The following is a 24,339-nucleotide window of genomic DNA, read 5'->3' as shown; positions in this document are numbered from 1 at the left end:
ATGGTTCCAATTGAAACCATGCAGTTAATTTGCATATTATCTGCCAGTGTGCACACTTATGTGATTCATCATCATTTAAAATGTATCTATTTAATTCTTTTCTAATTCAAGTACCTTACTTGTTTCAGATAAGTGTTTAGAATACTTAGCAGTGAAAACCATGTTCATAAATGTTATAGATTATAATTAAAACAGGTTATAAGATAATTAGTACACCACTAACTGTTACCAAATTACATCAAATACAAATACATATATTTGAAGATCTTTCATATAAATAAATATACATTAAGAATGTCTATTTTATCAATGCCCTTTACATTGGTATTAATAGACATATAGCACTGCTTCTGGCATGAGCAATACAGTTAGTGCAAATTCTAATTAATTTGTAACTAATTAAGTCATTCCAACTGGAATTTCCAATTGGATCCAGTTGGAAACCAATTAGTTTCAACTGGTTCCATGCAGTTGAAACCAGTTGCCTCCAATTGGTTTCAACTGGAACCAATTGAAACCAGTTGCCTCCAATTGGATTCAACTGATTTTAATAGGGAAATTGGAACAACTGGAACCAATTGAAACCAGTTGCCAACTGGTTGCTTAATTGGTTTCAACTGGAACCAATTAAAACCAATTGCCAACTGGTTCCAGTTGCCCAATTGGTTTTAACTGGAACCAGTTGCCAACTGGTTTCAATTGGTTCCAGTTGTGCCAATTTCCCTATTGAAACCAGTTGGCCAACTGGTTTCAATTGGTTTTGCTCTAATTGGTTTCAACTGGATTTTGGTCCTGGCCGGGTGCCCCCCCCCCCCCTGGATCCACCAATAATCTGCATATTTGTGAAATTAATTAAGCACAACTTTAAAATGTCTTATTTTACATATAATTTTGATAACTCTTTCAAAAAGTTAGGCTTGTTTGATTTCAAATCAACTTTTTAAAGGATATTTAACGACCCGGCCGAATTAACGATTGATCGATGATGATGATGCATGATGATAACCCGGGGATGATAATGATGATGATGATGATGATGTTTGTGATGTATTAACAAATGGTGATGCAAAATTAGTCGGAGAATCCCCAGTCAAATGAAATGCGGAGAAGAATTAAGCTAATTGTCTACAAAAGAAATTTGACAAGTAAAGCCTAATAATTTATTAATAATTCACGTGGCACAATAGTCTACGACATGCATGCCCTCTCTCTACTATTTTAAATAAAAATTCAGTAATACAAGAAGCATCTTTCTTTTGTTTGGTTGGAAAAATTGTGAATCACTAAAAAAATTTGATTTACGCAACGATTTTTGTATGATAATCGAAATTTATGCACTGTACTTTTAATACGAATAAATGTAATTATTTGAGCTTGAGCGTTAGTTGCGTTTGAAAATAAGACTATAACACTATTATTGTTTATTCCGACGAAGAATAAAATAAGTGAAAATTGTTGTAAAAGAATTCGTGATTTTTCCGTAATAAATGAGGAAAGTTGAGCCGGAAGGACTACCAGTACCATTCTTGTAAATCAACAGTTTAGGGGCCCAGTTTAGCATCTAATGAGACCGGCAATACCAAAGTAAGTAGATTTAAATGTTTGGGTGTTGTTTGTCCTTGGAAATTTGAAGCTCCGAGCGCGATTCAGTCAGCGCCGCGCCAGCGGCAGCGGGCTTTCGAAGCCAATGTCCCGCTTCGCTCGCCGCTCGATGGTGTTGGCTGCTGGCTCATCAATCTGCCAGCTAGCATAGCCGGGTCAAAACCACTATCTCGGCGCAATTGGAAAGTCAACAAATCAGAAAAATAAACTTTGTTCAACACATATCATTTTATTATGAAAAGAATGCATGTATTGTATTGTCAAGTTAATATCCGTTGAATTTTGATGACAAATGGATCAGAATCAGCCAGGTTGTTCTTTGGATCACTCGAAGTAGGCCTAGGCCTAACCCAGAGAGCTCCAGCCCGCGTAGCGGGCTGGAGCCCAGACGCGCAGTGTACAAACGGGCATTCAGGTGAGAGTACCGTGAAGTTTGGTCAATATCATTTACATAATACATAATTTAAACAGAAATTAAGCACTTACCACGATTGTATGGATGATAGTCTAACGAGTGGCAGTTTCCTGACATCGAGGCACAGACTGGAACCTCAAAAAACGATCAGTTCTGTCGCGGTGTCTCTCCCTCTTTCAAAATTCAAAACAAAATGGCCGATCGAGACCGAGGCTAGTATAGCACTAGCGCATATAGACTTTGTCAAATTCGCGCATGCGCCCTACACCCTCTCGAACGGCCATTTTGCTATGAATTTTGAAAGAAGGAGAGCCACCGCGACAGAACTGATCGTTTTTTGAGGTTCCAGTCTGTGCCTCGATGTCAGGAAACTGCCACTCGTTAGACTATCATCCATACAATCGTGGTAAGTGCTTAATTTCTGTTTAAATTATGTATTATGTAAATGATATTGACCAAACTTCACGGTACTCTCACCTGAATGCCCGTTTGTACACTGCGCGTCTGGGCTCCAGCCCGCTACGCGGGCTGGAGCTCTCTGGGTTAGCCTAGGCCTAGACCAAAAGCTTCGGTCTCTGTTACATGTTGGTTGTTCAGCTGAACTCCATTGGCTTCACTCACCAAATACAGAGACCGAAGTTCTAGCGCGATCTGTACAGGGGACTCAATGGCCATATGTTTATGTGTATTAAGTTGGGACAAAACAGGGCAGTCAAGTTGCGCGACAGCTGAGGTAAGTCACTGTTTTTGTTCCTTTTAACTTGATTTTCCCCGTTTTTTGGCAATTAATGCCAAGAGGGAATATTAATTTGCATTTCGTTCGCGTTAATTTTCAAAAGTTTGATTCATTAAACAAGGCTCCACATTAACTTTTTTTGGTGGTGGCCCATTCGGGCCACCAAAACCATCAAATAATTTTTTTTGGTGGCCCGATATCAAAGTTTGGTGGCCCGAAAAATATAAAGAAACACATTAAGAATTAATAAAACAAACTTCTGAAAAATTAATTCAGCAGCCACTACCAGTGAGTACCACTAAGTTACTTTCACTTTATCATCTTGTATGTAAACCTTGTTTGCTGTTATTTTACTTTGCTAATTGGCTTGTGGTAAAATATTAATTGTTTCTATCGTTGTAAAAATGAAATGATTGAAAGAGAATAAATGAATTTTATTGTTCCCAGGTTGTGTGGACTTTTTTTTTATCTCCGTATAGACACACACTCATATTGGTAAAGTAAACAAATAGAGCATAGCAAACTCAGATAGATGTACATAAAAATGGTTTTTCATTTATTCCTCTTTGAATCCTAAAACCTAGATTATGCAGGCCCCAAATCCAGTTTATTTCTGTTTTCTCTTTTGCAGCATATTATAGCAGAAGAAAATCACAAAAAAATATGCTGCAAAATTAGAACAATGCATAAAAGGGGGAAATAAACGAAAATAATTTTCAAAAAGTATATTACAAAAAGGAAACAAAAATAATAAAAGAAATAAGTGAAATAAAAAAATAAAAAAAAATTAAGAAAGAAAAAACAAAGAACAGGGGAAAAAAAGAAAAGAAAAAATTTAGAGAGAGAGAAAAAAAAAAAGTGAAAGAAAAATGAATAAAACAAAATTAATATAAACATGGGGAAAAAAAGGGGAAAATTAAGAAGCCATTACAAATATTTTTTAACAGCTGTGGCAACAGTCTATTCTGACTGGAATATAATTAAAAGCCAAGCAAATAATTTTCACTTACCTTCTGGGAATGGCACATTTATATTTTTATATCCTTTAGTTTGTATTATTTTATTTTCAGTAGAAACATATTTTTTAATCAGGCATATTCAATGGGAAGGGGTATAAATGGTTTAACCACTGTAAAAAAAATGATAGAAAAAAAAATCAGAAGAAAACGGCAAAAGTTATATCTGGAAAAAAAGTGTGAGAAAAGTCCTTCCCTGTTTTTGCCAAAATGTTGAAAAAATTCACATTTCATATCAATGAAATGCCTTCCCAAAGTATTTACTTTCTCAAGAGTGGTTTAAGAAGTCATTTATAAACAAGAAAGAAAGAAACTGTGTTTATTTTTGGCTAGAAAAGACACAGCTTCGAAAGAAACCAAGTATCAACATACATACAAATGCACACGTGGGACTGTGATGTACTTGCCTATGTGTTTTTATGTGTATCAATTCATTTGGAAATCGGTCTTTTGTAGTCAAAAGAGAGGTCATAATTCCTCTTCTTAATGCTTGCAAATAATCAGGGTACACCAAATTTTCGTAATATAGACTGTAGAATGTCGTTTCATAGGTGTAAAATGTGACTTTGACTCAGATTTTCAAAGTTCTGTGGAAGATTTCTTAGCAGCAACATTTTTTTATCGCAGCTCCATCTAGAGCACAGCTGTGTGCAGTGGCTTCATGCAAAGCTCACGCCAGCCGGCCGGCGCGGCTGGCTGGATAATAGCTACTGTATGCTATAGCTGTAGGCCAAATATGAAAACTTTGTGTGTAGATCATCAAAAAGGGCGCATGACGAACTGGGTTGCAATTTGAACTGTAGAAAGTTGATAAATGCGTGCAAAATCGGGAGAAAAATTGCGCTACTTTGAAAATTATTGGTTGCCCGATTCGGGCCACCAAAACTGAACATTTTATCAATAATGGTTGCCCGAGGTGAATTTCTGGTGGCCCTGGGCCACCGGGCCACCGCTAATGTCGAGCCTTGCATTAAAGACAAAAATTGAAGAGCCCCGACGGGGGGATTTTGCATTGTAAGTCCCCTAATGGTGGCTGCACGATAGCGAGCCGTCTGTGTATGAGGAGAAATTTAAAAAAATAAAAAATGTTAAAAAACTCCTCGAAACAGACGGCTGCCAGCTGTCTAGCCTAGGCCTAGACAGGAATAACCGTCGTTTCTGGGGATTTATTCAACAATTTCTGACATTTTACTGTAATCCCCATTTACCGATGGTAGGGTGTACGTGTGGGCTCGCATGTGTTCTCATTCCCTCCCTTTTGTCAATTCACAGTCCAAAGTTTGATGTAATTTTACACATCGAATTTACAATCTAAGGATGTATAACCAACAAACTTTTAAAACTTGATATTTAATTATCAAAATACTTTAAACGATATAGATGAAAAAGGCATGAAAAATATACTTTACCGATGTTTAATTGGGTTGAACACGATAAAAATGGTCAAAATGGCAGCCAAACTATAAAATATTACAAACGAACGTCAACAATCACGAATGTGATATCGATATTGCTTTCGATATTATACGATCTGCTCCATATGAGAACGAAACCGAAGATAAACGATACTAGTTATACTAGTACTAGTACTAGTTATAATCGCGATATATCGATTCGAGACATTAAGTTAATAACGATAATGACGTCATTCAAGATGGCAACTTGCAAGAAAAACCGTCAGGTCAGGTGAAAATGTCTTAGATGACAGATTTCTCAATCATCCAGAGGATTTTTTTCAATAACTCCGGCCCAAGGTATGCAATTACTTAAGTTATTTATATTTCCCTGATAATGGAAACCATGAAACTTTCAATTTTGCTTAAAAAACAGTTTAAAATCTCGATCTATAAAACGCTAGTTCACTATACGTTGGCTGTAGGTACGGGGCCCCATCCCCTTCAGTCTATGTATGGTGAGTGGAGCCAACGTAGTTCAGCGGAACAACCAAAATACAGAGACTGAAGCTTTTGGTCTAGCCTAGGCCCTACTATAAATTAATGTAAATATCAACAAGGGATAATACTGATTACTGGTCCTATTGTTCAGTTGATATTTTCGTTGAAATTTGCTTCCCTTATTGTACTACTAGTGATGTTGATTTGATAGATAGTAGCAATTAGCAAATAATCCCCGTTGGTGAAGGCGATGGGCATTTCGAGGCAAGATGGATGTAGCTATCACTGAGGAAAGATAGCGAGGACATCCAGGATCCAGCTTGCCTAGGGCTAGGAAGTGATAGTTTGCCTTGTCACCTCAAATGAAGAGGTGATTATATATGCTTTATATTCCACATCAGGAACCACTATAAATGAAGGAATTGATATCCATATGTATCTACAAGAAGTTTGGTTTTAAAAAAAAATTCCTTTGAAAAAAAAATCCATTGGGGCGATTATGTTTGTTCAAACTGTGCGCAAGCATCAGCATCTAGATCTTTTACTATCACAACAAAACAATCAAGGGGTAACATACCAGGGGGGAGGGGGCACTCACATATTGGTGGTACAGTGACCTGCCGCTTTGATGACCCCCTTTTTCAGACCTAATTTTCAGTTCTCTAGATACTCCAAATGACAAAATTTCCATTCAGAAGCAGCCCAATTGCAAGACCCCCTTTACAAAACATCTCAGTTCCCTAGCCCTGCCAAAATTGTCTAGTGCAGCACAGCATGCGAGAGCAGTACGCACAGCTTCACAACTCCCTCCGTTAGCAGCTCCATGTACCGCGAGCGACCACATATACATGCACAGTGCTAGCATGCACCGTACCTAAATGTACCGCGAACTCGTTCCGTATACCCTGTTTTTCACACTGCCCGGGATATATCTAGTTCCTACGTCCCTGTGTTTTACCCTTGTGGTCAGTTCCTTAGACCTCCATTTCAGGGTTCCGTGAGGCACACCCCCATCAAAATATAATTTGAGTAGAAGTCAGATATCACTCTCGGGCCTTTTTATCAAAGTGGAGACAATGGCAGAGTTGGGATTCGAACTCACAACCTTGCGATTATGAATATGAGTCCAATGCTCTAGCCACTGGACCACACGACAGCTTACCATGAGTTTGATGTGGTATTATTGGTAATAAATGAGACTTTCATACCAGCATATTCTCTAGTACCAGTAGAAATGAGTTGATTACCAGTATGACTTTATCTTGTCTTGTCTTTCCGTTAATGCCCACAATCATTATATTGATTATTATGGCATATGAATGTCAAGATTGACTTGACCTGAATTTTGCCGGGACTGGCAGGTGCAATACACCGGGTGAACACCCTACTCTTTGACGAATAGTGTATTGGTTTTAACGTGCATAGGTTGTGACTCTCCTATACACGGGACCAACATTTGCGTCCTTTTCCGATGGACGAAGTGTTTTCCAACTGCATTCACACCTGCACTGAATACAGTGGTGAGGCACGCTAACACACAACGCTATAGCATCAGATTTTTTTTTTTGTCAGACGCGTTTCGGCATGAGCGGGACTCGAACCCATCACGTTGAGATCTACGATCTTATCTGAAACATGCGCTCTAACCAACTGAGCTACGCTGCCTCCCTTTATCATTGCTCACTATGACTACTTGGATTTAGTAACATTCATTATTTCTTTATTGTTTTAATTCAACAGATTAAGGATGGATTTTGATGAAGCAATGAAAGCTGTTGGAGAATTTGGATTCACACAGAAAATACAACAAGTGAGTGCGTGACCCCAGTTTTCCGTTTTCCAAAATGCCAGTTCTATGTTCATCTGTGTTCTATACTAAACTTAACATTGTGTGTTTGTTAGTTACATGATAAATCAATCGTAAATAGTGAAAATCTTTAAATGATAATAGAAAAACTTTTTTTTAAAGTATATAATCTTTGATTGGCAGATTTTTTTTACTCATGCACAGTTTTTTTTACTTACGCACAGTTTTTTTTAGATCAGCTTTTGCTTTGATTTTCGTTATTTTCAATGTATATTGTTGTTTTTCATATAGTGGGGCCTGAAGAAAAAACCCAGTATTTTCAGGTATTTCAGGTATAATACTGGTTCTTGAAAAAAACGTAGCATAATATTTCAGCCTTCCACACAAAGCTAGTATTAAAATATGCTAATTTTATCTTGTTGCAAGCATTCTAACCGGTCAATTTCTTTGTATGTTCCAGATAATACTAAACTCCATCCAGCTATTTGGTGCCATGCATATGCTATCCCTGGTGTTCGTAGGACGAGAGCCTTCCAGTATAATGTGTGGCGATCATCTCTCGGTTTACGATGATGTGTGTCTTATGAAACCCCCCTGTGATGATTATAAATACGGCCCAGAATTCACTTCAATCGCCACAGAGGTAAACAAGCATGCCAAACATATTCAATACCCAGAGCATGCCAAACATTAGACAGGAATAACCGTCGTTTCTGGGGATTTATTCAACAATTTCTGACATTTTACTGTGAGTGGAGCCAAGGTAGTTCAGCGGAACAACCAAAATACAGAGACTGAAGCTTTTGGTCTAGCCAAACATATTCAATACCCAGAGCATGCCAAACATATTCAATACCCAGAGCGGAACATAAACATCAGCGGCCTGTTTCATCAAACCTGTATGTGCAATAACAGCTACTGAAATGATTGGCTGATATAAATTGTGCAATCGTTATTATAGCAAGTCTTTATGAAACGGGACCCAGATGCGGATCCAGGGGAGTGGCAGAAGGTGCGGGGCACACCCCTCAAAATTTGAAATTGTAATGGTGTACCCCATGGTGTGTTTTCATTGTATGATGGAGTGAATATGGGGATGGAATGTCTTTCATTTTGGACTGATGAACTTTTTTTGGGGGGGAGAGGTTGAAATGGTCTTGAAATTTGCACCCCATAAAATTCAGACAGGATCTGTGCCTGTAATACAAAGTTGCAAAATAAATACTTTTTAAGTAATAAGGCAATGAATGCACTGATAATTACCTGATCATATCAGTTCATTGAAAGTAATTAAAGCATATATTGGCATGTTATACTTTTTAAATTTAACTGTTCAGATATATATAAGTACGTAGTTTTATCACAGGCTGTCCATTGTTTGTACCAGATTTCTGTTTCAATTTTCTCTCTGATTTTTTTAATTCACAGTGGGACCTGGTATGCGAGAAGAGCCATAAAGTTGGTTTAGCTCAGAGTGTCTTCATGGCAGGCGTGCTCTTAGGTAACGTCCAGTTTGGGTCGTTCTCCGATCACTATGGCCGTCTAAGGATGACCTTAGTGGGTCTCGCGTTGTTAAGTCTTCTTGGTACACTTAGTGCAATGGTGTGGACATTTGAACAGTTCCTTGTTTTCAGGTATGTAGTGGTCTCATTGTAATCATTGTTTTTTGGGTTTTTTTGCATTTCAGCGCTTTCGATACCATATTTTGGTAGAGCGTGATGAAAAACCTCTATAACCCAAATTTGGTGGGAATCGGTCAGTGGGGGCCTTAGATATGACCTCATGAATACATAATTCGACGCATTGAAGTCAATGTATTATTGGCCTTGTTCCTAACATTTAGAACCAGGCCAATAATACATTGACTTCAGTGGGGCTAATTCTGTATTCATGAGGTCATTTCTTGGGGCCCCATGGACCAATTCCCACCAAATTTGGGTTATATGGGTATTTCATCATGCTCTACCAGAATATGGTATAAAAAATGCTGAAATGCAAAATAGAAATTGATGACGTCACACTTCGATACTTGATTGCTGTGAACTTATTTCACTGCGACGCCTTCCCCTGTTTTCTTTCCATCTCTTCACTCTCTCCCTTCTTCCTTTCCAATTCTTGGACAAAATGTTCCCTATTTCTCAGTTTGTATGGTGGGAATCTGGATTGTTTGATAAATCCACTTTTGTTGATTTTTTTTTTGCCAAATGTATGTGAATTGACATGCATGGCTGTACACAGATTTGTTTTCCTTGGGGGCAGAGACGTTTTAAAGTTTTCAAATAAAATTGAAAGTGAGGGAGCTTAGTGACCAAGCTTGTCACGGGGGCACTACCAGACCTTCTAATGTGAAGTTGAAGGATTTTGTGCACACTTTTTGTGAATTTTGTGAAATTTTCAGGAAAAAATATGTAAGTTTTCAAAATTTCAGGTGACGGGGACTGCCCCCGACTCCTATCCTCCATTGCGTATGGCCAGGGAGAAGAGAAAGGGCTTACATTGTGTGCGGGCATACCAGGATCAAATGAGAGCTAGTAATAATTGTAATAATTACAGTTTCAAGCACTTGTGAGCTGTATAAATGTCATTATTATTAATAATATTATTACTATTATTATTGTCATTATTTAATTGATTTGTAGTACTATTAGTATTATTAATTCATTTTGTATTTCTTGTCTTCTGTAGATTTTTGGTAGGATACGGAGCTGGAGGTGTGATTTTATCCGTCTTTGTTCTGCAAACAGAGAATCTAAGTTCCCATCACAGGGCTCTATCAGCTACGTGTGCTCCGTGTACATTTGCATTTGGTGTAATGGTATGTACTGTCGCTGTATTTAAAAATCGACTCAAAACCCATCTTTTTAATCAACAGAACAAGTATTAGCTGTTTCAATGACCAGTTATCTGTTATCTTTCTATTGATTTGTTGTTATATGATTGATATTTCATTACCTCTTCATGTTTTACACTTAATGATTACCAGTTATCTGTTATTTTCTTTCTATTTCATTTATCGATTTGTTGTTTATATGATTGACATTAATTACCTCTTAAAATTGTACACTTATATTCATACTTTGTTTCTATTTAAATTGATTATATTGTACTTGTTTTATTTACGTTCTGTTTAAATTGTAAAGCGCTTAGAAACTGTATTGTATTAAGTGCTATATAAAAGCTCCATATTATTATTATTATTATGTATCCTCAGGTGACATGGAGCCCAGACAACTATCTGTTTGGGATTTGCTTTTCAATGCTTTGCATGCTGAATTAATTTTTTTGGGGAATAATGATGAAAATTGTTTCCATGTTAAATTCTTTGTATCATGATTTCCATTTCGAACAATTGATACTGATAATTGTAACATAGATGTTGTCCAAGAACTTTTGCCATTTATTTGCTTCCGTATTATGGGAGTTAGGGGAGAAAACTAATTATTAGGATTTTTTTAATTAATGATGAATGTGCAAAATTGCAACATCAGCATGCAAAGGGTTAAGAAAAATAATAATAATTAATCTTGCTTATATAGCACCTAATACCTCTTTATCAAAAGTCTCTATTAAAGTGCTCTGCAATAAAGGCAGCGTATAATTACCCTAATTGCTTTAGCTAAGCTACTGTCACATGATCAAGTGTTTCAAGGAATAAATTCCTGCCTTGTACCCATTCACCTCACCTGGGTTTGGTGCAACAGAATGTGGATCAATTTCTTGCTAAAGGAAATTATACCATGGCTGGGAATTGAACACACAACCCTCTGTTTCAAAGTCTGGAGACTAATCCACTAGGCCACAACACTAAAAAAAAATGAGCATGAAAAGTGGTATGAATGCTAAAATTGGAATTCCAGTTTATTGTGAGCCTCCATGTTGGAGTAAAAGTAAAATTTTATGGTGAATTATTTTTTAAACCATGAAGGATACTTATTCTTCAGTGGAAAGGCAGGACGGTTTGGAAACATACTACATGTATATAATCTTTTGTTTTTTGCTAAAATATTGTGAAGAGTAGAGGAAAATTATTTATTCATTCATGTTGGCATACATGTATGAAAGTACATGAATAAACTGTTGCATGCTGGGTATTAAAGTTACCGGGAAACTATTTGAGGATCTAGGTCTTGAGGTGGTGCTGTACAAAATGGATCAGGTAGGTGTTTCAAAAACCTGTTCATTAGAGTTACACACAATTAAATTGAATTTACCAGATGCATGAAATTATCATGCCTCCGGTAAATAATTAATTTTTGTGGTTTATTCAGTAACATTTCTCCATTCTATAAAACTGATGATGCATGTGCTTCTTTAGTGGGTCAGTGGAACTGGGTGCGTGCACGCAGTAACTTTGGCATCACAGTCTTAACCCATGCCAAAGTTACCTTGTGCACACAGTTCCTACCGACCCACTCTTACCCATGCATCATTTGTATAGTAACTTACGAACAGCTTAAGCCCATCTGATATGTCCGCCTAAAGGAATGCATAATGAGGCTATTCCCTTCAAATTTAGATACTGTCTGCTATGTTTGTAAAAGTCATATCCCGTATAAACTGATATGCTCATATCCTCTTATGATACATATATAGCTTTATGCAGTGATGGCATACTTTGTGCGAGACTGGAGGAACCTTCTGTTACTATCCTCTTTACCTGTTGGAGTGTATCTTTCTATATACTTGTAAGTAATAATAATAATATATAGCATTTATGAGGCGCCAATTTATCTAGTTGCCTATTCAATGGCGTACTATATATTACCCCGGCTGTAGCTCCAGCTGCTAAAGGCGCTTGGTGCATTCAAGGAATTAATCATACTTGGTACCCATTCACCTCACCTGGGTTAAGTGCAGTACAGCGTGGATAAATTTCTTGCTGAAGAAAACATGTCATGGCTAGGATTCGAGCCCACGACCCTCTGTTTGAAAGGCAAGAGTCAGAACCACTTGACCACGGAGTGCCCGACGAAGTATTCATTATATAGGGACTAATAGTGCCCAGTTATCTGCGATGTGGATAACATAAAAATTCCACAAAATTCAGGAAGAGCACATTATTTCATGGTAAAGGAAAACATGGTTATGAGGTCAAAATTATGAATTACCAAATATACAGTGAAAATTGTCAAAATCAAATCGAGGTCTGGTATTAGGCTGGAGTGGGCAATAGTGAAAAACCTACCGATGAAATATATTTGCAGTATTTAGTATGTGTTTTCCAAGCTTTATTGCATGAAAACTTTACAATTGCTTTATCATATGTTTATGTTTCTGAATAACGTGAATGTGATCATTACAACACTGAGGAACTCGCTATTGGCATTTTATAAATCATAAACTAGATTCTTTTGTAATGACATTCTTCTCTTTGGCAATGTCCATCTGAACAGAGCATTAATTTGAATAAATACAGAGACAAAAAACCCAAAATACTGAAAATTTCACTGAGATTTAGTTTTGATATTAAATTGAGGAAGTTACGGCATTCACTCTTAAAGATAAATGCCAGTAGTGGTAAAGATTTCAAACTGAGTTTTTTCAGAATCCAATAAAATGACTTACCAAATGTCTGTATGTAAACTCCAAAATATGAGCCGAATGATTTTTGGAAAAATTGTGTAATTGCTGAGATATTGGCGAAAGTACCCTGCATTTGACTCAGATGTTTGATAGTTTTCCAAGTAATTTTCTCCCACATGTGATAATCTGAGTGTGTATGGTGAGCTGCAGTGTAATTGTTTTCAGCTGAGTTTTCATGATTTCAAAAAATTCAGTTTATGTATTAAACTGTGCCAGATTTAGATCTAGGATGATAGATATAGTGACAACCTTGATTCTGACTTAAATACATGTTTAGGAAAAAAAGGATTTGTAGTTCTGAAAAGATATGGGTTATTTCTTGGATAAACTTTTTGTTTGTTTTGTTTTTCTCATGGTTAAGTTTGGTTCCTGAATCTCCCCGTTGGCTCGTTACCAAAGGCCGTATCACCGAGGCCGAAGACGTCTTACATCAGATAGGAAGAAAAAATGGCATGAAGGTTTCCCGCTCGATGATCAACCTGGCTGAATCCAAGACTACTCCCAAGAATGATACATACGGCTTATTAGACTGCTTCAAGACCCCTGTGCTCAGAATGAGAATGGTAATTCTAATATGTTCATGGTGAGTCTATGGGGTCACATCCACTTAGTTTAGGCACTTGCCCTCTTCTACCAGAGCCGTGCGCTGCCAAATATCTTGGCTCCATCTTTAAAAGAGTTACGATTGATCCAATCAATCTCAAATGTTTGGAAATCCATCCATACCATAATTTTTTTCTGCAAGAAATCTGCACAATCTCCATAGTGAACAAAGAGAATCACACTGAATCTCAACTATGGAAAGCCAGCAACATCAAAATCTAAAATTACATATTTGTTCGAAATATATTCTAGAAATGATGTATATTCATACATTCACTGTTTTCTTGACAATTCAGTATGCTTCTCTTTGTTTTCAAAGGACATTGAGCAAATTTCCTAAAGAAAAATTATGACATTGATGGATTTCCATATACCGGTACTTGAGATTGATCGGATCAATCATAACTCTTTGTAAGACGGGGCACAGAAGGGGATTTTCATTACCAAACCTCATTTTCCATTGTTGACAAAAGTAACGCGAATGCCGGAATGCCTCTGTAGAATAAACATAACAAGGTTCCTGCTAAAATGTAGACAATTGGCAAGTTTCCTTATGGTCATTTTATATTGGACTAGTCCAGGATATGTAAGGGAGCACCGTACATCGAGTAAGGGGCTACGATTTTTATGTCTACATTCACAGTGAGCAAAACTGTGCAAAATGAACAAAAAATAGCTATTTTCTAGCCATTTTTCAAAAGGGCGACAAAAGCTACATGTACATAGCTATACAAGGGAGAGAAAACATCTATGAAATAGCTACAAAATGGCAAGTTACTCACTGTGATTGTTAAAGACCATCATACGACTTTGTGTACTGTATGATTTTTTTCTGTTTTATTCAAGTTTGCTCAAGCATGGCATACTACATGTATGTATTAATTCCTTCTATAAGTTCTGTTACATTCAATTTTATTGCTAGCATAATATACTATGGCTTGGCGATGAATGGTGGTAATCTCGGAAGTAATGTTTATATCAGCTTTGCTCTTTGTTACATGTATACATCAGCAGGCCCCCGTCTTACAAAGAGTTAAGATTGATCCGGGACGGCCAGCAATTTCAACATCTATTAAGCATGTTAGTTCAAAATATTTTCTTGCTATGATGTATATTCATGCATTCATCGTTGTCTTGAAAATTCACTGTGCTTCTCTTTGCATGCAAAGGACATTGTGCGCATTTTTTGTAGAAAAAAATTATGGCAATGATGGATTTCCATAGAGTACGATTGATTGGATCAATCGTAACTCTTTGTAAGACAGGTCCCAGATACTGCAATCATAGTTTACTATGTATTTCATTTCTTCCGTTATGTTCAGGTTCACTGCTAGCATGGTATACTATGGCCTGACGATGAACGCTGGTAATCTAGGTAGTAATGTGTATATTAGCTTTGCTCTCTCGGGATTGGTGGAATTACCTGCCTATCTCTTTGGATTCCTTGTGCTCAATAGGTGAGTTCATATGAATATTCATTACGGTTCCCACAGTCATGGAAAATCCTGGAAAAATTTGTGGTCATGGAAAGTCAGGAAATTTGGAAAATTTGTGAAAAGTCATGCTAAAGCTTTTGCAGCTTTCCAGTTTGTTGTGTCTCGTAACTCTCATAATCTGTGATCATACTCTGTTATTATAATTGGTGTTCATGATTTGCATTTTTCCCAGTTTCGTGACATCCCAACTACCGGGACGTCATGGGAAGTCATGGAAAGCAGCAATTTAGTCATGGAAAAGTCATGGAATTCTGTTTTCAAATTTCTGTGGGAACCCTGTTCATTGGATGTTATAATAATAAATAATTGGCTTTTATTTTAGACGTGTTGTGACTCTTTGAATAATTCTCTGGACTTTAAACCACATGGTCCGGGCTTCAAATCCCACCATAGCACTTATGTCCTTTGGCAAGACACATTTGCCACTCTCCACCCAGGTGTAGTAGATGGCTACCCAGTAGGGAGGAATTCCTTGCATACTTGAGTGCTCGATCAGGATAGCCATGTTAAAGCCAAGGTAATAGTATGCAATGATTAGGATATTTTTATTAAGAGCTATTTTGTTATTACTATTTTATATAGTGATTCTTGATTTGGAATGACATTTACATTTTACAGATGTACTTTTACCCCCGTCATCCAATTTTGGCTACCAGTACACCATGACTGTCCTTTTCTCTTTATTTACACACTATTTCCTTGACAGCTGTTGCATGCTTTAGCAAGGGAGCGGGCAGTTCAATAGATCGCAAACTCGACGTGCGCACCAAGATCCGCGCTTACCTGCATGCGCATACCTGCATCACACGCGCTACAAACACCATGCGCAGGTATAAAATTTAGCAAAAGAAGAGGCTAAAGATAGGCCCGAGGATATCTATGTAGACCTAGTCCTATTCTTCCTTTTCCTTTGTTATTTGGTCTACATTGGACTATGCCTTTAAATCAAGTGTTGTATAAAACAAATGTTGAATGTTTTGTCATTCGTGCGACCATTCAAATATTAGATTTGGTGCAAGTAAAAGTAGTCTATTCAACTTTGCTTCGCGTTGTTGAATAGACTCGTTCAACTTTATCATGCGCGTATCGGGCAAAAGGCACCTAATTGAAGCATGATAACACCCGTAATCTTCGTGGTCCATGGTTTGTACCATGGTACAATTGAAACCTCTTTTGAGAATGAATGTCCACTAGGACTGGTCAAAAGGAAAACTATGGTTGTTTCTTTGGCCATTCATTTTAGTATTATCATCATACCGTAATCTATCCGGTTTCGAGTTTTAAATCCGGTTCTGTCCCTGTGAACGGGGGTGGGCTGATTCACCTCATACTCGCAGTAATTGCCCTTACCCCTCCCTCCACTTTACCCGATTCAGTGCATCCTTCATCATCAACCCAACCCTCCTACTCTCCTCTTCCACCAGCCTCGTCCTTGTCTTCTTTGGCCATCCCCTCTTCGAACCACCCACCTTGAACTCAAAAGCCCTTCTTAAAACATGCCCGTCACCCCTCCTCAGTACATGCCCATGCCAAACGTCCCCATGCACTTTCACCAACCGGTCCACTGCTTCTTTCAAACGTAACATCTGCATCAAGAAATTCCTCTTCTTTTTTTTTGTCTCCTAGGACTGGTCGAAGGAAAGCAATGGCAGCCTCCATGTTCGTTGGTGGTGTGTCTTGTTTGAGCTTATTAGTCTTATCTAAAGAAGGTGAGAATGGAGAGTCACCCAAACTTAATTTTGAGAATTTTATTGACATTGAAAATGCAAAAACAAAGCTTTAAGACGATGTATAGCTTGTCAAAATTGATCAACAATATCCCTCATAAGTACTTCACTGAATGTAGAAGAAACTTGGCTGGAGCTTCAAGAAATAGGGAGAAAACAATGTTTTAATTTTGGGATCATTCAGTGCACCTTGTTCAATCTCAATGAAATTTCCAAGCAGTCCGCAAAAATTGTGTCAAAGAAACTCTTGTGTCTTGTTTTCTATTTAACTTCACAAATTGAAATTTTGACAGTATGAAGAAGAGAAATCACTCTTTCAGATGAGCCAAGTTTCTAATCTTTGTTTTCTTGAAGACCAAATTGCTATTTTGGCTATTTACAGAGAACCTTCCCTGGCGACTTATTGTTGGTTTTGGGTCACTTTTATGTCACTTTTGGAGCATCGCAAATAACTTGCATTCTCTTGCAGTTATACTCTTGGCATTGTTAAATTCTCTGGGATAATGCTACACACAATTTCTCATTACAACAAACCACTCATAAGTTACTGCAAGTTAAATAAGGAGAGTACATGCAAAACCCCATTCTGAAGGGGCACCCTACAATTAGTGTGGGGTTTGTGGGTTGTTTTACATGGCAAGCACAGAGTTAAAGGAGCTCCAGGCGATAATGAGACCAAGGCTCTTAGCATGAGTGCGATGATGCCTTTTATTTTGCACACAACTTGAATTTTTAGTTAAAATGGCTGCCTTCTTGTTCGTCATGTATAAACTTCATATTTACATTATATTAGATAGCTGAGAATGGAGTACCAGAAATATTCCAAGAGTTAGGGCAAATATTGACTCTAATAAGTGGAATTTTTCTGATATTCCATGATTTAAAGCCATCCAATATGATTATCATTATCTACCCCCCCCCCCCCCCTAAATAAAAATGAAAAATTGATTGAGCAAATCATATCCCTTACTGCAATCAGTTAATATGGCCTCACTTCATAAGGTCAAATTCGATCTTAGAAATGCGACTTACATGATGGCTTCATTAAGAATTATTGTGCTCTATGCTGCGCATCATGTTGCATTCATTGTTGTATGCACTGTATATTTCGGGCATGCGCATTAGACGGTTCAATACCTTCTCATATTGAACAGCAAGGGATTTTCGTCTGATTTTCGTCCTTTGTTCAATACACCCTTCAATTGGACAGGCAATTGATGCAGACAAAAATATGCCTTTTTGACACATCAGTAAAACACTATATAGAAAATAATTTTGTTATTATTATTATTATTATTTGATTGTAGATGAAACCATGGTGATCATTAGGACTGCTCTGGCTCTGATTGGCAAAATGGGTATATCATCTGCTTTCAACATTGTCTATATATATTCATCCGAACTACTCCCAACTGTTTTAAGGTAAGTATAATAAACCTACACTGATATTGTCCAGTATGTATGTAATGTATTTTTTTAGCTGACTTATGGGTTAAGAAGAGATTATTACTGTCATCAATGTAGTTACAATAATAGTAGGTTCTTAAATCTCCAGGGCCTCTTGCATGAAAGTTATGGTAACTTTGCAATCTAATGGTAACTTTAATGGAATCCTTGATTTTGATTGGCTGTTGTACATCGTTACCATGGTAGTTACCATTGGATGGCAATGTTACCATAATGGTAACTTTTATGCAACGGGCCCTGGGCCTTCAAAATAATTTCCCGAGTCTAACAGGTTGATATCAAAAGATTTATAGATCAGTGGAAGTCCTTTTTATGTTTGGAATACTTTGGTTAGTTTTGTATTTTGAAATCTATTCTCCACCTTTTAAAAATGTCCATGACATAAAAGCTATATTTACCCAAAGCTTTTGGAATCATTGCACCATTTTTCACCTTTTATTTATTTTCAGGAACAGTGGTATGGGGATATGTTCAATGTCAGCCAGGATAGGAGGCATTGTTGCACCGCAGATTATTCCTATGGTAAGATGGAGTCAATATTTATATAATATTGACTGGTCTTGAGGGGAACATCAAATATATTGCCAGCAAAAGAATCATATTGGCCCAAGTCTTTAGACGAGGGCAATATGGGTCTTTTAAGGGCAATATATTTGATGTTCCCCGAAAGAAGGGCAGTCAATATTTTTATTATCATCCAAATCAGATATCTAGAGCAAAAATCATGATAACAGTGATATATTTTAAGAATAGAGTTCTGTTGTGTCATGATAATATCAGTGTCTAGGCTCTGCGCTTTACCATTATGACGTACTTGCAAGCGCCCAGATCCAGTGTTGTCTTTATTATGACGTAGATTGTTGGTGCGCGGAACATTATGAAGCGTATCACTTCATTCGCATCCTCAAAGGCCCGGATGTGAGACCAGGGAAAATACAAAGGTATATTTTGCGTCGTCTCTGCATGGAAAGTCAATACGCGCATTGAGACCGAGGAAAATACAAACAATATACCTATTCCTTCCTGATAATAATAAAATACAGGGAAATACGGTTTTGTAAATGACCAGCTCAGATGTCTGATACGGGTGATAATATTAGTTATATACTGATTGGCACGATTTGAGCAGAGCAATAGTTTGTACTATTGCCCAGCTGAAAAAAACATGGTATCTAAAAATACTGGCTTCTCTTTTTAGTAGGCCTATACTCTCAAGTGAGCTTGGGATGATATTTTGTTTTACTAATGCCCTCATGAGCAGTCAATATTTGTATATTAAATTTCATAAACTATTATAGAATGCATTGCACTAAAAAATATTGGCCCATTTGACATATTGCTTAAAGAGGGGTTACCAAATCTTGTGCCTTGATGACACTTGATCCTTCCACATCTTTATGTCCTCCTCATTTAGACCAACCCTACTGCTTTCCTTCTTAACTTTATCCCTCCATGTAATCTTTATTTTCCTACTTGAACATGTAAATTTTGAAATAAAAATTCACAATTAATTTTGAATATTTTGCTCCCTTTGAAATGTACTTCTCTTCTTCCATTTTATAATCAGGGTGACAAAGCAACTTTTCTCATATTTGGAGGAACGGCGTTGGCTTGCGCCATTTTTGATCTCGGCCTTCCCGAAACTCTCAACAAGCCTCTACCAGAAAACATTGATGACATTGAATTTCATGAACCTACCTCTACCAGGAAGCATTGATGACTTTTACGAAGTGGAAATTAGATCAACTTGGCATTAGTCTTGGTCTAACAGTTGGACCTAGTGAGTATAAAACCAAGTGATGGTTGGACCAAATAGTACCTAGACCAAATCGGTAGTACATTAAGTTTGTTTAGATGTAATGGCCCGAATTCACAAAGGTGGTTTTTAAAACCATCGGTTGAACCCATGGTTTATGCAGATTTCCTGTATAAATTAGGCTTATTTACATGTACCTTGCATATTAAAAAGTGTCCAATGCTGATGCGGGCTTTTGTCACAGCGCGCCAAATTGAGGCCTGTTACCATGGTTAAGTACGCTGTTTTATTCATGAGTCCACTGTTTTGAATTAATGAGTATTAATGAGTTACATGTATGAATAAAACAGCGTACTTAACCACGGTAACAGGCGTCAATTTGGCGCGCTGTGACAAAAGCGTGCATCACCATTGGGCATTTTTTAATATACATGGTAAATAAGCGTAATTTATACAGGAAATCTGCATATAACATGGGTTCAACCGATGCTTTAAAAACCACCTTTGTGAATTCGGGCCAATGTTTCAGAGAATCTGCTTGTAGTTGGGGGGATGTTGCACAAAGATTTAATTGTGACTTGGAGTCAAACTTAAATTTCCAGCTGCGTGCGGTATAAAAGGCATCACCTTGGGGGGTGTTTCACAAAGATTTAAGTATGACTTAAGTCGCACTTAAATGCCTACGCGTACATGATATGGAACACGCGATCTTATTGATAGACACGCAGTAGTGCGCGTCCTCATGACACGATCTGACCAATGCGGTCAAGCCTTTCATACCGTACACAACTTGGTATTTAAGTGCGACTCTAAGTCATACTTAAATCTTTGTGAAACACCCCCCTGATTTTGTCAGATCATGCTGAGAGGATTTGGGCTACTACATAGTAATCAATAATACTGCTCGTTAAACATCATCTGCGCGTCGGCAATCCGGTGGATTCGCAATGCCTCGTGGGAAAAATTTGACTTTTGTCACGTGATTATGCTGCGCGAGCCGGCACGGCTTGACTGGCTTGCATATGCTGTTCACAAGGATCCAGGAAGTGAGATAGAAATTTGCTGCATATTTTTTTGCAAAATTTAGACCGTTTTCGGTGAATTCTACCTCCGCTTTTGCCAAATCATTTTCATTTTTGAAGCATCACATTCACATTTTAGTACACTAGCACTGAGCTCTACCTGCGCCTGCGTGCGATGTCGACCCCATAGTTAGAAATTTGGCCTGTTCACTGCAACTGATAGATGGTGCACCATATTGTGAAACCACCGAATTAAGCATGATTGTGAGTCACACTTAAATCTTTTGTGAAAACCTCCCCTCCCCCTCCCCCCCCCCCCCCCAGCTGAATAAAAATTGTACACTTAGGCAGATATTACTTTTACTTAATAACCGGGAATCAGTATTATCATAGTCTAAAATATTATTTGTAACCATCTGTTATACATGTTCGTTTGTTTATTTTTTAGTTATTTGTTATTCAGTAGAGATTAATTGTAACCTTAATGTGGAACTAAATTTCTGCATGATATGATAGCAGAGAACTCAACTGCCATAAAGATTTCCTTTTTACTCTCGAGCGAAAAAGATAGGTGGATTGTTGGGTGATAGAAAGAAAGGAATATAGACAGATAGAAAGAGATTGATAGATAGATAGATAGATATATAGATGGATGGATGGATAGGTGAATTGATAGATGGATAAATGAATGGATGGATTGATAGATTAATGGATGGATAGAAAGAAAGGGAAATAGGTAGGCAGATAGATAGATAGACAAATAGATACAGTACTTGAAAAGATAGATAAATAAAAAAATTGCTTGCTAGAAAGATTGATAGATACCTCGATTGCCTCATAGCATAGTCTACCTCCAAGGCCATTTTTGTAGAATATTCCAGAGACATTTCTATTTTGAGAAACCAATATTTTCACCCCTCTTTTTAATTCATTTGTAAATGAAATATAATCATGTGATCAAATTGCAAACCAGTTGTTGCCACCATATATTTTTCTAACATAATTGTTTTATTTTATTATTTGATATGAAATGAATAGCGAAGCATCATGTCTAGCATTTGAATGTATTCATCAGTGAAGTAAGACATGTATCAGTATTATTTTGTGCTTTCATACATATTAGTGTCATTATTTGATACACTGAGGAAATGTGCAGAACTGGTGTCTGTGTCGTTATATGTAATTGGAAATGTGTAGACTATGACTGAGATACATGACATGTTTTCCTTTTGTCGCTGTGACCTGCTACCCCAAAACCAACATAATTTCAATAAAATGATTTATGAGTATTTCATCGAGTGTAAACAAGCACATCCTAAAGCTTTAAAATGATACATAACTTGTCAAAATCGATCAACATTAACACACACAATTACTTGATTTAATGTAGAAAAAAAATCAGTAAGAGCTTCAAAATATAAGGAGAAAACAAGGTGCAAAAACTGGGGTTCATTTGAGCTCAACACTTCTAAGAAGTCCAGAAAAAAAGTGGTGTCAAAGAATCTTGTATCTCATCTTTTGTTTCACTTTACATCTAAACATTTGACAGTATAAAGAGAAAGAATCATTCTTTCAAATAAGATAATTTTATATTTTTTTACATTTTTGAAACAAAATTACTGATTTGGCTGTTTATTGTTGGTTTTGTGGTGACTGGCTACAATTAATAAAGAAAAGATTATATTAATAGACCCATATTTTGATTTCTGGTCTAATCCAAACCATGGTCTGAAGTAGTTGAAGTCTAACAGTGGGAAGCCGAAGGTGGCATCTCCATGATCAGGGGTCCGTTTCAGGCAACTTGTTATAAATAATAAATTTACAATAACAGATAAAAGCTACTGAAATCCTTCTATCCGATTGGCTGAAAGTAAATTTGTTAAAGAGATTGTGCATTTGTTATTATGCCAATTCTTTATGAAACGGGACCCAGGTGATCGAAAGTACCTTCAAAATTTACACTCAAAGCATTATACCTTGGTCACATTTGCTCTACGGCGGCCGTGCGGTGAGTAGAAAACCGCCATTTTATTCATTTTATTTGAACCACCTCTATGTAGCTGGTACAAAAAAATTTAAGACGGCTGTTTTCGACTCGTCGTAGAGCAAATGTGACCGAGGTATTACAAACCATTTTAAGTTGGTTTGTAATTTTGAAATGAAAAAGACGATAGTTTTCTTCACCACTCAGTCTTGGGAAATATCAGAGCCCATGGGAATGACTTGTTTAACTAGGGGGCACTTAGCTGGGGATTTGTTCAGGGCAGTTGTCAGAAAAAAATAAGCAAAAAATTGGGTTATTGCTCTCAATTTCAAGAGATTCAATTTCATTTACTTTTTTTTGTTTTGCTTGTCAACCTGATTTCCAGGGGGTCCTACCTATGGTACATAATGAGGTAACTTGCCAAATCGTCTACTCACCACATGGTCTTCTTCATTTAGTCTAATGCCGTTCCGTCCAATATTTCGTTTAACAACCATTTGGTCCAATCACTTCGTCTAATCACCATTTCATCTATGACCATTTCGTCTATGACCATTTCGTCTCATATCCATTTCATTTTCATTTATATTGCACAATTAACACGTAATCCATTTAGACGAAATGGTGAGTGGACGAATTGGCAATTAGACCATGTGGATAGTGGATGAACTGATGGTAGAACAAATACATAACAGGTACTTATATAGCGCTTTACCAAAAATATGATCAAAGCGCTTTACAATAAATAACTAATATTTTTTATAGTAATGAAATTACATTAAACAACACTTAAAAATATATCTACGGGGACTGGTGCCTGATCTTAATGCCCTGTTCACCCGCAGTTTAAGGAACTTGCCCAGAAGGCAATCCGGCAGGTTCATAACTCACAAGGGCTCTAAAAACACCAGGCCTAAGCTAAACCCTAACAAAAAACCAACTTACGAAAGAGAACTAAACATGAATATCTAAACCAAGAGTTACACAAAAAAGAAAAAGAAAATGATAGTAGACAAGTTGGCAATGGGACGAAGTGGAAATAAACCAATAAAGAGAGTAGGACCCTGCTTCTCAGGGCCATGAGAAATGCAGTAAATTCACAAGAAGCAAACGATTTTTGTGCAAATATTTGATGCTTATGGGTTTCCATTATATTTACCCAGACTTACATTGTAGACCATGACAATGTCTTGGTTCAAAATATAGTCCTAGAAGTGTCAGTGTTTTGAA

General features: G+C 37.1%; 1 protein-coding gene across 4 annotated transcripts; it reads left to right on the top strand.

The window, feature by feature from the left end:
* The first annotated feature begins 1,387 nt into the window (after positions 1–1,387).
* Positions 1,388–23,698, top strand: LOC129266288 (solute carrier family 22 member 15-like). 4 transcript variants are annotated; one of them, XR_010294421.1, is made up of 13 exons: positions 1,408–1,584; positions 7,405–7,474; positions 7,932–8,114; positions 8,900–9,105; positions 10,157–10,286; positions 12,065–12,156; positions 13,416–13,637; positions 14,980–15,114; positions 16,780–16,862; positions 18,188–18,302; positions 18,797–18,869; positions 19,915–20,127; positions 23,495–23,698. XR_010294421.1 is itself a non-coding variant. In XM_054904125.2 (12 exons), the coding sequence occupies exons 1-12, from the start codon at positions 1,565–1,567 to the stop codon at positions 20,062–20,064; spliced, it is 1,479 nt and encodes a 492-aa protein (XP_054760100.2). In that variant the 5' UTR covers positions 1,388–1,564; the 3' UTR covers positions 20,065–23,698. The 4 variants fall into 4 exon arrangements, 2 of the variants coding, with proteins under 2 accessions (XP_054760100.2, XP_063959719.1); XR_010294422.1 differs by lacking the exon at positions 1,408–1,584 and adding an exon at positions 1,644–1,757 and having other exon boundaries at positions 7,368–7,474; XM_054904125.2 differs by having other exon boundaries at positions 1,388–1,584; positions 19,915–23,698.
* The last annotated feature ends 641 nt before the right edge of the window (positions 23,699–24,339 follow it).

This window comes from Lytechinus pictus, chromosome 8 (assembly GCF_037042905.1).
Source record: "Lytechinus pictus isolate F3 Inbred chromosome 8, Lp3.0, whole genome shotgun sequence".
NCBI classification, from domain to species: domain Eukaryota; kingdom Metazoa; phylum Echinodermata; class Echinoidea; order Temnopleuroida; family Toxopneustidae; genus Lytechinus; species Lytechinus pictus.
Note: the sequence above shows the minus strand (reverse complement) of the source record. Positions and strands in the feature narration are given on the sequence as shown.